The sequence below is a fragment of the Ctenopharyngodon idella genome, chromosome 19, assembly GCF_019924925.1.
Source record: "Ctenopharyngodon idella isolate HZGC_01 chromosome 19, HZGC01, whole genome shotgun sequence".
In the NCBI taxonomy this organism is placed as follows: domain Eukaryota; kingdom Metazoa; phylum Chordata; class Actinopteri; order Cypriniformes; family Xenocyprididae; genus Ctenopharyngodon; species Ctenopharyngodon idella.
In genome coordinates, this window is record NC_067238.1 from 17,871,755 (window position 1) to 17,888,305 (window position 16,551).

Consider the following 16,551-nt stretch of genomic DNA (forward strand, 5'->3'; position numbering starts at 1 on the left):
CACACACACGTACTTTGGCTTGCTTAGTTGGGGACACTTGACATTTGACATTTGATATTCAACAGTGCTTTGCATCTGCCTACATTGACAGCATTTTGTTTAAGAGCTGCTGTGCAGCCAAAATTATATACCATTTATCACTGTAAAGCTGCTTTGACACAATCTGCATTGTAAAAAGCACTATATAAATAAAGGTGACTTGACGTACACACACACGTACACACACACACATATATATGTTTAAACTGTCATCTTTGGCCCTGAAGGGTGTTGGTTTCCACCTGTATCCATCAGGTGGAGCTATTGAGAATGCTATCATTTCCCCTCTGCACACGGTGAGACTGTTGCGCCCCTGTTGTGACGTGAAGGACGCTCCGCCGGAGCTGTCTGCGTCTCGGCCCTGTGTGTCTAAACACTCGCTGTCAGTCTGCAGATTGCATTTGCAGATGCAGGTGAAGCTACTTTAATGATTTATCTCTTACGGCAGCAGGAAACGATTCCTCCGGCATTCAGCGGGAACTGAATTCAAGTCCCTCAGTGCTGAAAAAGCCATCAGAGGAGAGATCTGTCTTGTTTAAGATCTCCCCGCGTCTGCTGTCGCCTATGAAGATTAACAGAGAGAGAGACAGAAGTGAGAAAAAGGAAGTGACAGAAATGAGAAAGAGAGATAGAGAGGGGCAGTGAGAGAGAGAGATATTAACACTAACATGAGAAAGACTGAAAATGCAAGAAGAATGGCAAAAAAGATGTATTTTTTCCTGTCTGCCTGTCTTATGCAAATCAGTCCTGCAATAAGTAAGCTCCGCCTCTCTGGGTTATTAAGGCTCTACCCTGATTTGCATAACCCCTCCCCCACCAGCATCTGTGGCCTCACTGAAAAGCAAAGAACATACGTGTGTGTGTCAGTGAAATGAGCAGCCTCTCTGGAGGCCGTGACCTGTGACCTTGATCTCTATTGTTCTGTTTGACCCTGTGGAGTGCTGTAATGAGGAGTGGCACGTCCTCCCTAATGGCTTTGACCCCCAAATGTTCTTCATTAATACCCCCTGCACACACCCTCAGGCTAACACCCTGCCCTCTGCTCGCATCCCACTTCATAAACGCAGTAAAATTATATTATCACCGGGACTGATGCTCTGATCTCATCTCTCGGTGTTAGTTAGCACTGCCTGTTGCGGGTTTGATTAGATCGCGCATGTTCAGGAAAGAAAAAACTAGAGGAGAATTTACAAGCATCCGTAATGTGTTTGTGTGTCTGCCTGTTATAGCGTGATGGATTCTGAGAGTTTTTGTTTTGAGGGTGTTTGTGTGCAGGTTGTTTCCTGTAGTTTTGACCTTGTATCTCACAATTGTGTCTATTTTTAATAATTGCAACTTTATATATCTCCATTTGTGTCTATCTTTCAGAGTTGTGACTTTATATCTCACAATTCTGGTTTTATATCTTCCAGTTTTTTTTTTTTCCACAGATCTGACTTTTTATCTCCTAATTGTCTTTTTCAGAATTGCAACTTTACATCTCAAAACTCTGACTTTACATCTCAATTGCGTCTATTTTTTATTACTGTGATCTCACAATTTTGACTATATCTCATAATGTGACTTTGTTTTTGTAGTTTTTTGATTGGTGGGTGGGTATGTGTGCAGGTTCAAGTCAACTTGTTATCAAAAATTACCTTTTTAAAGGGTTAGTTCACCCAAAATTAAAATTGTCATTAATTACTCACCCTCATGTCGTTCCACACCCGTAAGACCTTCGTTCATCTTCAGAACACAAATTAAGATATTTTTGATGAAATCCGAGAGATATATGACTCGTCCATAGACAGCAATATAATCACCACTTTCAAGTCAGCGTGACTGCAGTGGTTCAACCTTAATGTTATGAAGTGACGAGAATACTTTTTGTGCGCAAAAAGAAAACAAAAATGACGACTTTATTCAACAATCTCTTCTGTGTCATTCTCATACGTTGTTTACGTTCAGCTCTTCCAGGTTCTATGTCAGAACGCTGACTCATTATTGGCCGGCTCCTGCATCAAGCATCACACGCGTGCATCGTGCTGCTCACGTGATCAGCTTCGGCCAATACTGAGCCGGCATTCAGACGTAAATACGGAAGCCTTCACTGTGCTTACTGCATCACTTGCGTAAGGATAATGACAGGGAAGAGATTTGAATAAATATATTGTTTTTGTGCACAAAAAGTATTCTCGTCGCTTCATAACATTAGGGTTGAACCACTGCAGTCACGTCGACTGTTTTAACAATGTCTTTAGTACCTTTCTGGACCTTGATAGTGTTGATTATATTGCTGTCTATAGCCGCGTTTCCACCGCAGGAACTTTCTCCAGGAACTAGGGACTTTGGGGTGGTACTTGGTGTGTTTCGACTGCAGGAACTAGGTTCTAAATGAAGTTCTGGGTAAAAATTTCCCCCTCAGAAAGTCCCTGCTCACGAGGTAGTACTTTTTCAAAGTTACAGAACTTTCGGAGGTTGGACTTGGGCGCTGAACATGCTGATTGGTTGACTCCACGCAGCATTTTATTTCAACCACCATTTTTAAGTCTGTTGTGATGCGTGCAATAAGAGTTGTTTGCTATTCGAAATAACAGTGGAATTTAAAAAATACGACCCATGGACTGACGACGAGGTTTAGGCTTTATTAAGCTTATATGCACGTGACAAAATCCAGCGGGAACTGGAAAGTCGCGCGCAGTCCTACGTTACCAGACTTAATCTTCATGGTACTTTAGATCACGATGGAAACGCAGACAGCAACAGGTCTGGGGGAAAAAAGTTACTGGGACAAATTGTTCCGGGTAATTTCAGTAGAAAAGCGGCCATTGGATGAGTCATAAACCTCTCGGATTTTATCAAAAATATCTTAATTTGTGTTCTGAAGATGAACGAAGGTCTTACGGGTGTGTAACGACAGGAGGGTGAGTAATTAATGACAGAATTTTCATTTTTGGGTGAACTAACCCTTTAACTCGTGTTCTAAGTCTTATTTTAAACGATTCAATCTTGCATGTAACTTTAAAGAAAAAAAATTGTATATTGTGTAATGGGAATCTTTCATCAACTCAACTTGCTTCGCTTCTGAAGCGACTTTCCTTTCCACATGATGTCACCTAGACCACACAGGCTTTTCGATTACGTATTTAACTGAAATACTTCCATATTTGACTGCAAACTCACATTCATGTAAAAAAATTCATCTGAATAGTCGACGTTATACATCAACTATCCATACCCTGATAAAGAACCACGGTTTGTGCAAAATCTGCCACACTAAATTAAAAGATTTCAGCAAAATGACTAACATGTTAAATAACACTCATTTGAGTTTACTTTGCGACAGTTAAAATGGTATGTCCTATATATTATGTAAATGGGTCATATGAATAAAAATCAAACTTACTACATCTACCTTCTTGTCATGTGACCTACCATCATCAGTTGTGTCGCTTCACTGCCATTCATAAATCATTTCCCGCATCCTTATGGGATAGTTAAGTGTCCATTGAATGCACACTTCAGAATCTCACCGGAAGTAGTAGATCATCCAGGTGTTTTTCGCCTACTGTTTTTTGAATACTATATATTTGGACATACTACTCTTTTGGTGTACTTTTTTTTGCATACTATATAGTGGGGAAGTATTCGATTTCGGATGCAGCGTCAGTTTACACATCCACCAAGAACCGGTCTGAACCCTTGAGCACGTATATAAACCTTTCGCAGTGAATCATGTCTGTTTTATTGCATATGATTTTTGGGGGCTTTTTTGCTATTTTTTTTTATTTTATAGAAATATATATTATTTTTCTGCAGAACCCCATAACACTGCACATTTTGGCTTATTTGACACTTCTTATCCAGGTCATGGCGTGCTTGATGAGTTAATGAGCTAATCAGTCGAATCAGGTATGTTAAATAAGCAAGATGTGCAGCGATGGTTTAGAAAAACATGTGATCATTGTTTTAATGCATATTGTGTCCAAAAGTGGCAATATCAGCCATTCCCAGACTACGAGCTGTTCTGAGGAAGAAAGAATCGCTGTGAGTGAATGCATAAAGACTCTTTGAAATTGTTGGTATTCATATCTTCATCATACAGGAATATTTAACCTCCACCTGTAACTTTCATGTGTTTTAAGAGCGTCCAGTAAGCAAAGGCCTTTGGTGCATCACAACACACTTGAACGAGCAGCTCACGGTGAAGTGGCAAAGAGCCAGCACTTACGGGTCATCAGGACAACAGGGCTGATTCACAAAGGCCTGCAGGACACACACACACTCTCTCACACAAGCCGAGTGCAGACTGATGGGTAATTGGGCATACCATCTCAGCAGCAAGTGTCTAATAATAGGGCCATCATGTGTGTTAGATGGAAGGACGCATTGAATTAGAGCATCCCACTGAACTGTGTTAACCCATAACGTTATGACAGCGAGAGAGAGAAGGGTTTAAGTATATGCTCTAAAAGCCAATAACAGGCTCCCAAGGCTGCAATGGTGAACAGGCATGTTACACTTGCAGGAGAAGCAGTTTTAGAGTCAGTGCATATTTAGCGCTTAGTTTTGGACACCTGCAGAGGCCGCAATTTTATTATTTACAATAATAAATGACAAAGGTTCAAAGGTTTGGGGTCGGTAAGATTTTTTTTTTTGTGTTTTTGACAGAAGAAGTCTCTAATATACTGTATATAAAAACATCTATGCACTAATTTGTGTGCATGTGATTTAGTGAACGAGGCCCTCAAAGGGGAGGAAGATGAGGATAGGATTTCCGTGAAGACTGTGGAGTTGTGATGGTTTGACTGAGTGCAGCCGTGGAAATGTTCTTCCAGTGTAAACACATCCATCATCTGCTGTATCTCCTTCACCACAGCAAGAACAGATTGAGCAGAGGAAGAGAGTGAAGGGAAAAACAGAAGAATGATGTGACAGAGGTCACACAATCTGCTGCTTCTGAGAGAGGAAACGGTAAAATTAGAAACTGTTTTAGAGACAAGAGGGAGGGAAGAAAAAGCGATCAAAGACCGTCAGACGTGCCACCTTGAAGAGAGCAGTTAGAGGAAACCAAAGACGAGAACTCATCTCTGAAGATGCGGGAAGAGAGATTCCCTGCAGAGCTGATTGTGTTAAGAGTTAAAGGGACAGTTCACCCAAAAAATGAGAATTCTGTCATTATTTGCTCACCCTCGTGCCCTTCGAACCCTGTATGTAGTTTGAATAGAATCTTTGTAGAATTTTCACCCAGTTCCTGCCCAGTTCATAGTTTCACGTCTGACAAGCTCCAAAAAGGACAAAAACACCAAAAAATGGTCCATACGCAAGACTTCTGAAGCTTTGTGTGAGAAAACAATCAAAGAAAGTTATTCTTCGTTCCCATATTCATGAGAATCAGTTGATTTTGGCACCGATGACGTCAAAACCTTGTGCAGTGCAACCAGGCACCATTTTTGCAAATAAGATTTCAGTAAATATTGTACATAGTAGTCACTTTAGGTCTTTGCACTAGTGTTATTTTACACTAAAAAATGCTGGGTTAAAAACAACCCAAGTTGGGTTGAAAATGGACAAACCCAGCGAATGGGTTGTTTTAACCAAGAGGTTTGGTTAAATGTTTGCCCAACATGCTGGGTAGTTTTATTTAACCCAACTATTGTTTAAAAATTACTGTATTGCTTGCTTAAAATGAGCCTAAAGTATGTTGGAAATTAACAATTATTAATATGTTTAATAAATGAAAATTTAATAATAAGTTTAATGAATAATAATTAAACAATAAATATTTATTAAATTGCTTATTAATAAATGTTCACCTTTTGATTATTATTGTTGTCTCTAGTAATTATTAGGGCTGGGTATTGACACAAATTTCAAAATTCGATTTCGATTCACAAGCTTGCAATTCGATTTCGATTAAATTCAATTCATTATCGATTATTTCGTGTTTGAAATAATTGAGCTATTTCATGAGACAGGATACGGATTTCAGTAAGTTGTACTGTATCTTTGAACATACCTTTGGGTGTTCATTCATGTTTATTTCACGCTGTAACTGGTGTTAAAGCAAAGGAGATGATCAGTTCACGCGCACTTTCGCGTTGCCGCCTCTCTTGATCTGAGGCTACAGCCATCTGTCACGCCACATCAAACAGTGGCAAAACGGTTATTTTTTGAATTTCGTAATAAAATGGACAGAATTTGAAATCTGAGACTTTGTTTCATATCAAAAGTAACAAAGCTTATTGCCATTTATTAGATGGGAAGAGCGCTACAATGTTCTGTTCATTCATCAACTGAAAACAGACTAGACTAATCGATTCTTGGAATTTAAGAGTCAATATCTGTTCGTAAAAATGAGAATCGATTAAAATCAAGAAATCGATAGGTTTAGGATAGGAAGACGAAAGGTTTTTATCTTGTTACATAGATGAAGCATTTTCAAAATCAGTTTATTCAAGGAAAAAGACATTTCCCTCATGCGAGACGACCGATGCTGACTGACATTTCATCTCTGTATTTTGCATTGCATTAAATAGAATGATTTACAGCACTGTAAAGACATTATAGATGAAATAAAATGTTTACAAACCTTGATTTTAACCGTAGTTAAGCACCAATTTGGCGGCGTTGAGATTTGCTCTCCTGACTATGATGCAAAAAGCCTGTGCTCTGTGTAACCCAACAGCTGGGTTGCTGTAGTAAACTAACCCAGCGCTGGGTTGTTGCGTCGAAGGGCGGGTGGGGAGGAGTGTATCATTTCAGCTGTCAGTGAGATTGACCAGCCTCTAACCCAACGGCTGGGTTACACAAAAACTACCCAACTATGGAAAAAATAACTCAACAAAACCCAGCGTTTGGGTAGAAAAAACAACCCAGCGTTTTTTTTTAGAGTGTAAAGTGTTACCATATTTACTACTACATGGCATGTGCGAAGTTGTGGGCGGGGCTAAAGAGGCAATGATGTAGGCGTCGATCTTCTTCAGAGGCGGTCTTTCTTCACACCATGATGTCATACTGAGACAAAATCTGAAATGAGACATTTTGGCAGCTTGATTTGAATAAAAGATCTTGTGTTTTGGACTATTTTTTTTATAGTGCAATGACCTTTAGTTTTATTTAACAATAATAACTCTGCTTTGCACTTAATGCAAAGCTAATATTTGATTTCAGAAGACCTGGGATACGGTGCACGAGTTCTTCGGTGCTTTTAGTAACCTGACCGATGTGGTTTTGATGAACTGTTGCTGAATGGAAAAGAGCTGCATAAAGATCCTTCCCAAAATCCTTTCACAAGAGGTTAAGGGCGGTTTGAGTGACAGCGCTCTGCCGGGTCTGTGTCACCACATTATACTGGGGTTTCGTCAGCGCAAACCGCTGCCTCTCCCGGGCCTTCCGCTGGTAAAGGGAAAGTTTAAAAGTTAATTGCTCTGCTGTTACCTGTCAGCTATTTTCAGCGCTGGCGCATTAGCTGTAGATACTAATGAGAACTGGGGAAAACCGAGAATCAGAGGCAGGAGAGGGGGAAAAAAAGCATAAAAACGAATGAAGACTTAAAGACGTTGAGCCCGTCAGTGCCTCGATGGTATTTCTTGCACTTTTTCATTAAATGTTGAATGTATTTCTGCTGGTTTTATTATCTTGAGTGAAAGGCATTTGCATTCCATGTTTACTATTCTTCCATAGAGACCGTAATGAAATGGAATTGAATATTTTATGATTTTTTAATGATGTTTTCCCTCTAAACTGTCGAGAGAAAGTCTGCCTCGTGTAGCCCTCAGCATGGGCTCCGCAGGACTTGGGAAAACTCCAGAAATGAGGATCTATCCGTGTCTCCGATCAAGACTAGAGGCCTCATTCGAATTCCCTCTTTCTTCTGTTCTTCTGATTCACCCAGTTATTCTTTTCTTGCTGTTGTTCTCTAACCAGGCGATTAATATTTCCATTTTGTCGGTCACTTGGTTTCTATTTCTGTTGTTAATTCTCATTGGTCCACAGTTTGGCTCGACATAATTTTCCAGGTTTTATTATGCATGATTTTTTTTTATTCTGAAGGAAAACAGTGTTTGTTTTCTTTTCTGTTCATTTGAAGTTGTGAATGCCTTTTCATCTTGATTTTAAACATCAAATCTGTTTAATTAGATGTGAATTTTGTGTCTTTATGCAGCATTTCTCTTTTAGTGAAGACAAAAAGTTGTGTGACATTTAACTCGAGTCGCTCCTGGTTAGGATACAGTGTTAAAGATATGGTTAATTAACACTAGACGTTATACTTGATGAAAACATTCAGACTAAATCATACAGCATTAATGTTTTATAGTATTGTTGTGTTTGCAGTATTGCTAATTGCTAGTTACGATTACTGATTACTTTAAACCAATGTTATTGTGAACTAAAACATGAATGAAAAATACTAAAATAAGCATTTATTAATTGATATAAAGTAAACATGAACAAAAATAAAATATAAAAAACCTTATTTGCGAAGGCAAAATTAAAAATTTTAGTTGAATTTGAAGTACTAGAAATTGACATTTTAAAAAAACTTAATAAAAATGACTAAAACAATTTTCATTTTAAAGTTGTTAAGTATTAAAGTATTAAAATGACAAGCTGAAACTGAAGTAAAAAATAGAAATATTAAAAAAAAACTAATAAAAATGCAACAAAACACAAAATTACTAAAGCTTTTTTAAAGCTACTAAAATTTGTAATTTTCATGAATTGAAATAAAAATGACAAACTAAAACTGAAATAAAGTTAATAAATATTTAACAAATAATAATAAAAAAGACTAAAAATAACTAATGAAAACAGAAAATATAAAAATATATAGTATATCAATTCTCGCAATTCTAAAAATAAATAGTATATCAATGATACTAAAATAACACTGACTTAAACACACAACAAAATGACTAAAGCTTTAACTAAAGTGGTAGTGCAAAATATGAATAAATATTAAGATAGTATAGTAATGATACTAAAACAACCCTCTGTCTGTTTCTCTTCTCAGAATCGCCATCAGCACCTTTACGGACTTCCAGTCGTCCACACTGAGGCAGCGTCCAGACTCCGTCCTTCGCCAACAGCTTCAGGAGCACCATGAAACCCAGCCAGCCCTTCCCATGAGCGCCCAGCCAGTGAACACTAACCAACTCATCAAAATGGCAGTGTGGGGTCTGTCCGCCACGTTAGGGGCGGCGGCGCTGGCTGTGGCCCAGACGGCCATGGACTGGGCACCTGACTTTCTCTCCCAGCTCTTCTGACACAAAGCGCCTCATTCTCGTGTGCCAAATTGAGTGTACTGCATTTGCAGATATGTGTTAAGTGGTGCAAAACACCCAGAGAAAATGAAGCTGTGGCTTATTTATTTCCGAACCCCCTTCCTTTTTCCTTATTTATAGATTTTAGCCGAGCTAATATTGGGGAAGTGGGAGGAGTCAAACGAGGTTTTTGTAATCATAAGCATTTCTGGATGTCGTTCCATCAGCAGAATGTCAGAGAAAGTGCTCTGCTAGGGCATTCAGAACAGCAGCAAGAGCACAAATTATTAAAAGGTTTTTTGCTGCTGAACGCCGTCAGTAGTGAGTGAAGCTCATTAGAGAAAACGGGTGAAGGCTGAAAGACCACAGAGACTCGCTGGTGAACGCAGCACTTTACAACTAGTTTATTCCAGAGCGAGAGCGCTTACTAACCTGACACACATGCTTTCAGGTTCAGGTGTTAGATGTCCTCTGAAATCAACCACAGTGGATGTGTCTCATTCCACTCACTACACTGAAAAAAAAAGTGGTGTAGAATTTACTTTAGAAACCAAAATAATCACAAAGAAATGGCAAGTAATATATTGAATTAAACATGAATGTTTGAAGTACAAAATCTGAAAATTTCTTGTAAAACTTGCTCCAGTAATCTTTGGTAATACAAATTAAAATCCAATAATACTCCAATAATCTTCATTAAAAATAAAAACTACAATAATACTTCAATAATGCTCCAATTAATACTCTAATAATCTTTAATACAAACTAAAATTCCAGTAATACTCCAATAATCTTTTATAAAAATTAAAACTCCAATATTACTCCAATTTATACTCCAATTATCTTTAATAAAAATGAAAACTACAATAATACTCCAATAATGCTCCAATTAATACTCCAATAATCTTTGTTAATAAAAATCTAAATCCAATAATACCCCAATAATGCTCCAATTAATTCTCCAATAATCTTTAATAAAAATTAAAACTACAATAATACTCCAATAATCTTTAATAAAAATTAAAACTACAATAATACTTCAGTAATGCTCCAGTTAATTCTCCAATGATCTTTAATAAAAATGAAAACTACAATAATACTTCAATAATGATCCAATTAATACTACAATAATCTTTAATAAAATTGATAACTCCAATAATACTCCAGTAAATATTCCAGTAATCTAGACATATTAAAAAAAAAAAAAACTTAATAAAATTACTAAAACACAATAAAATTACGAAAACTTTCAAATTAAAATTTCTAATTTCGCTAAGTTGAAGTACTAAAATTCCTGAAAGTAAAACTGAAATCAAATTTGATAGAAATGTTCCTGATTTTTCTACTTTCGAGGTCAAGTGCCGCCGTGCCTGTGACATCATTCTGTGCCTGTGACATCATTCTGTGCCTGTGACATCATTCTGTGCCTGTGACATCATGCCGTTTATGGTGAAGCTCTCTGAGAAGCAGTGAAACGCAACAAAACGGCCAGAGACGTCCATTTAATTCATGTGTATGGACCAAAAATGAGTAAAACATGGTTATGTAGCTCCATGAGCTTTATCCTTCTGGTGTCAGAGATTATTATAGTACACAGCTGGTGCTCACTGCTTTTATGGTGCATTTTTAGGCAAATGTTTCAGTGCACTAAAATGTTTATAAGTGTGCTTACTGAAGTAGGGAGTGGACTGAGACACAGCCAGGAAACAGCATACTTAGACTTAGCATAGTTAACCAAACATCAGAGGTCTTAAAGACCCAGGATTTTGTAATTAGATAAATTATGATCAAGTGCAGATGAGGACAGTGTTGTCAACGTACCATCCCATACTGATTTTAACAGAAAGTTCCAAAGCAAAACACAATATGTTCAATATGTACCTGTTTTCCACCAGGTCAAAATACACACCTTTATTCATTTGCAATTGGTGCAGGATTTACCTTGAAACAGTTTTCACTCAGAAATTGCTAGAAATTTCACAAATCATTACAAAGAAATGGCAAGTAATGCATTGAATTAAACAATTTTGAAGTGCTGAAATAGTATTTTTTGTAAAACGTACTCCAATAATTATGGAAGCTTGTTTCCGCCACTAAATAAAAAAATAAAGTAATTGCGACTTTTTGTCTCACAAATCTGACCTCATAGCATGCGAGTTATAAAGTCAGAATTGTGATATATAAACTCGCAATTCTGAGGAAAAATGTCAATCTTTTTTCCCCTCACAATTGGACAGTCTCACAATTCTGACTTTTTATCTCGCAATTCTGACTTTTTATCTCACAATTCTGACTTTTTATCTCGCAATTCTGACTTTATATCTCACAATTCTGACTTTTTATCTCGCAATTCTGACTTTTTATCTCACAATTCTGACTTTATATCTCGCAATTCTGACTTTATATCTCGCAATTCTGACTTTATAACTCGCAATTCTGACTTTATATCTCACAATTCTGACTTTATATCACAATTCTTGTTTCCGCCACTAAATAAAAAAATAAAGTAATTGCGACTTTTTGTCTCACAAATCTGACCTCATAGGATGTGAGTTATAAAGTCAGAATTGTGATATATAAACTCGCAATTCTGAGGAAAAATGTCAATCTTTTTCCCCTCACAATTGGACAGTCTCACAATTCTGACTTTATAACTCACAATTCTGACTTTATATCTCGCAATTCTGACTTTATATCTCGCAATTCTGACTTTATATCTCGCAATTCTGACTTTATATCTCGCAATTCTGACTTTTTATCTCGCAATTCTGACTTTATATCTCGCAATTCTGACTTTATATCACGCAATTCTGACTTTATATCTCACAATTCTGACCTCATAGGATGTGAGTTATAAAGTCAGAATTGTGATATATAAACTCGCAATTCTGAGAAAAAATGTCAATCTTTTTCCCCTCACAATTGGACAGTCTCACAATTCTGACTTTTTATCTCACAATTCTGACTTTATATCTCGCAATTCTGAGGAAAAAAGTCAGAATTGTGAGACAAAAAGTTACATTTTTTATTTTTATTTGATGGCAGAAACAAGCTTCCATAAATAATGTTTTATTTGCAACTTTGAAAAATCATTTTTATAGTGCATGTAAATCGAACTTGCTTTTAAAAAATCCTACAGTCTTTTTGCTTCTTTTTGAGGCTTAATTGCGGGACAGATCCTCCCAGAATGTTGTACGGCTGAGGATTGATTTCTATTTAATATGACATCAATAAAAATTGGAGTATAGTCCAATAAAAATTCCATAAAACATGCCTTGTTTTGTTCACACTAAAATACATATGGTGTCTAATGTGACTAAGGTTTATTAGTAGCATTATATTCACACTTTAACCTCTTGAGCTTCAGCTCTGTACTTTGATAAAAAGTCAGTTCGTACTCTCACAGCCTTCTAAAAAGAGCAGTGCATGCAGATGACAGTCTTGCGTTTACAGACAGGCGGGGAAGAGTCGATCTGAGCCCGACTCCAGGAAGTGATGTGAGAGCTTCCACAGCTGGCTGCCTCTATTTGTGCCTTGGGTGTTGATGAGCGGCTGCTACCAGACGGTGCCCTCAGCCCAAAATCACCACTGCCAAAAAAGGAGGAAATAATGTGTTTGTGAGAAGTAAGTCTTCATCCCAGCAACTTTAATGTGTTTTTAATGTGATTCAGACGTTCTCTGAGTGGTTTTGAGTGGCTCATGAACTCTTGTATTTTCGAAGTTAGGTGTATCGGAGGCAAAATTTGCCAAACCAGCTTCGTTAATGGGAATTTAATTTAAACCAAAGTGCAATTTGTCAGGTTTGTGTTTTTTTTAGACAAAGAACGTATTAAGATGTTTTGAAGGGAATTGACTGCTTATTGAAAACTAAATCTGAAGTATCATAAATACAGATTACGTCTAGTTGAATTGATTTGACTAGAAATGCTCACCTTATGCATTTGGACTTTGAAAGAAGTCTCTTCTGCTCACCAAGGCTGCATTTATTTGATCAAAAATACAGTAAAAACAGTAAAATTGTAAAATATTATTGCAATTTAAAATAACTGTTTTCTATGTGAATATATAGTAAAGTGTAATTTATTCCTGTGATCAAAGCTGAATTTTCAGCATCATTACTCCAGTCTTCAGTCACATGATCCTTCAGAAATCATTCTGATATGATGATTTGCTGCTCAAGAAACATTTCTGATTATTATCAATGTTGAAAACAGTTTCATATTTCTGAGGATACCATGATACATTTTATTTTTTCAGGATTCTTTGATGAATATAAAAAAAAACAGCATTTATTTAATCTTTTGTAACATTATAAATGTCTTTACAGTCACTTTTGATTCATTTAATGCATCCTTGCTGAATAAAAGTATTAATTTCTTTAAAAAATCTTACTGAACTCAAACTTTTGAATGATTTTCAACAACTGTTTTTAATAATTTGTGTTGTGTAGCTGGTTGACAGCGAGGTAGCGAGGCAGCTCACAAGGTTTTGGATCAGATCTTTTGTCTTCATTTTTAAAGACGTACAGTGTTGTATGTTTGAGGTCCAGTAGGCTGCTGGCTTCTTTGAACATTGTTGGCAGATGATCCAGCAGCTTTTAGTGTGAGAAACAGACTTGACAGGATTGTGATTTAGCTCTCCGGCCAAGTTTAAACAAGGTCTAGTTGGCACCTGAGCGCATGCGGTTCGATTGGAACAGATTGTGATCTGTGTGGACATCTACTTCTGAAGAAAAGCTTCAACTGTTTAAAACTTGTTACACAGTTCAGCGACAATGTGAGGGATAAATTCAAATGTAACTTTATATGTCAAGATCTTTAAAACTTTTATTCATCAAGGATGCTTTAAATTGATCAAAGTGACAGTAAAGACATTTATAATGTTACAAATGATTCTATTTCAAATAAATGCTGTTCTTTTGAACTTTCTATTCATCAAAGAATCCTGAAAAATAAAATGTATCACAGTTTCCACAAAAATATGAAACTGTTTTCAACATTGATAATAATCATAAATGTTTCTTGAGCAGCAAATCATCATATTAGAATGATTTCTGAAGGATCATGTGACACTGAAGACTGGAGTAATGATGCTGAAAATTCAGCTTTGATTAGGAATAAAATGACATTTGACTATATATTCACATAGAAAACAGCTATTTTAAACTCTAATAATATTTAAGATTTTTCACTGTATTTTTGATCAAATAAATGCTTCTTCAGTGAGCATAAAGGCCCGTTCACACCAAGAACGATAACTATAAAGATAACTAGCCTATAACGATAACTATATTAGCGTCCACAGTGGAAGATACTGTTCTGTTTATTAAAAGCACGCTGCAGTTTTGTCGTCGGTCGCTTTAAATGCTCGAGCTCGTTAAAGCAGGATGGATTCTGATTGGCTGTAGATGTTTTTATCAATCACCACCTGGAAAAAAAAAAATCATTCTGAATATGATTCCAATGATATCTTTATCATTATTGTTATAGTTATCATCCTTGGTATGAACGAGCCTTAAGAATCTGCTTTAAAAAAAAGAAAAAATCTTACCAGCCCTAAACTTTTGAGCGGTAGCGTACAGTGCATAATTATCACAAAAACCCAAGGTGTGATTTAATTTGTGTGGATATAAATAATGTGTTATTTGCAGGTGTGCAGACAGTCCACAAGCAAGTCACATGTATATTTTATTAACACTATGGATTATTTTCTTTTTCTGCTCATCAAAAGTGCACAATCACAAATAAAACCTTTGCGAAATATCAGTTAGATATCATTTTGATGTCAACTCAAAATGCACCCCAAACACCTGTATGTTAGGCCAAGCGCATGCTGATTTCAGTTGCATTTGATACTCTCTTAAAAATAACGGTTCCATGAAGAACCTTTAACATCCATGGAACCTTTCAAGTTTCTTTATAGTTGAAAAAGGTTCTTTAGATTCTTAAAACATCCTTCACATATAGAAAAAAAAATGGTTCTTTTTTAGAACATTCACTGAAAGGTTCTTTGGGGAACCAAAAATGCTTCTACTATGACATCACTGTGAACGCCCCCTTTTGGAACCTTTATTTTCATAATTATCAAACAAGTCTGAAACGATTTCATAGTGTCTGCGACTGCATTTACTGTGAGGTGGTTATTTTGTTTTTTTTAAGCAGACTAGGCTTTTAGTCATGTTCATTACGGCAGCGGCTGCAGTCCAGAGTCGGCGTCCAGGAGCATGTGTGTGTCTTCACTGTATAGCAGGGTCACAGCAAGAGCAGCGATAGATGTGCAGGAGACAAAGACAGTGAGAACTTCACTAAAGGGCAACTGGGAGCTCAATGGACCCGCCAAAGGCCAGGAGAGAAGGAAACCGAGCGAATGCAGCTGAGAATGGAAGAGAGAACGGTTGCATTCATCCGGAGCAGCGGGGCGGTGAATAGATGGGCGCCCGTCGAGATGGAGGGCCTGGCCATTAGATTTCTCACAGCTCAGGTAATGAAAGACCCATGCAATGAAGTATCTCACCGTTCCCTCTGCCAATTCCATGTTTAATGCATACCGGCAGGTTTAAGCAGGCCGACAGCGAGGCTTCTCCTGTCTTTCACCAGGAAAACTCTCGGAAGTGAAACCCCTGATGTGAGTGGAAATCCTGCTAGTGTTTTGAGTTGGAAACAAAACTTTGGTTTGCATTTTTGTGTTTGCAGGGGAACTTTAAAAGGACGTGAGATGGTGAAGAACTAATGAGCCTGTGAATCTGGCTACATGGTTTTTTTATTCAAAACCAGGCTGTGTTCATGAAAGCATCGCTTTGCATATTATTAAGGCACAATTTATAAAACATCATTGTGAAATTTTTAAGCCTATAAACCTTCATACTTCATTTTTTAACATTCAAACAAGGACTTGTAAAGCCAACAAATTTTGCTTTTCCAGCTAAAATTTATAGATGCATTTAATTTCTGTACATTTCAATTAGTTTTAGCATTTTTTTTAACTTTCAGACAAGGCTTTGTAATGCAGAAACATATATTTTTTTTATTAATATCTTATGCATTAAACTGATATGATACTGCAATGTATTTTCATTAAAGGGGACCTATAATGCCCCTTTCACAAGATGTAATATAAGTCTCTGGTGTCCCCAGAATGTGTCTGTGAAGTTTCAGCTCAAAATACCCCACAGATCATTTATTATAGCTTGTCAAATTTGCCCCACGCCATTTTTGTGTGTGTCCCTTTAAATGCAAATGAGCTCCCCTTTGTTGCGTGTTCTCGGGGC

General features: G+C 37.0%; 1 protein-coding gene across 1 annotated transcript in view; it reads left to right on the top strand.

Annotated features, from left to right (window-relative positions):
• The window catches only part of zgc:63863 (uncharacterized protein LOC393372 homolog), a 28,774-nt gene extending 16,216 nt beyond the window's left edge, over positions 1-12,558 (top strand). Inside the window, 1 exon segment of the mRNA XM_051873339.1 lies at positions 9,035-12,558. Coding sequence (XP_051729299.1) covers positions 9,035-9,287 — 253 coding nt within the window. The 3' untranslated portion in view covers positions 9,288-12,558.
• The last annotated feature ends 3,993 nt before the right edge of the window (positions 12,559-16,551 follow it).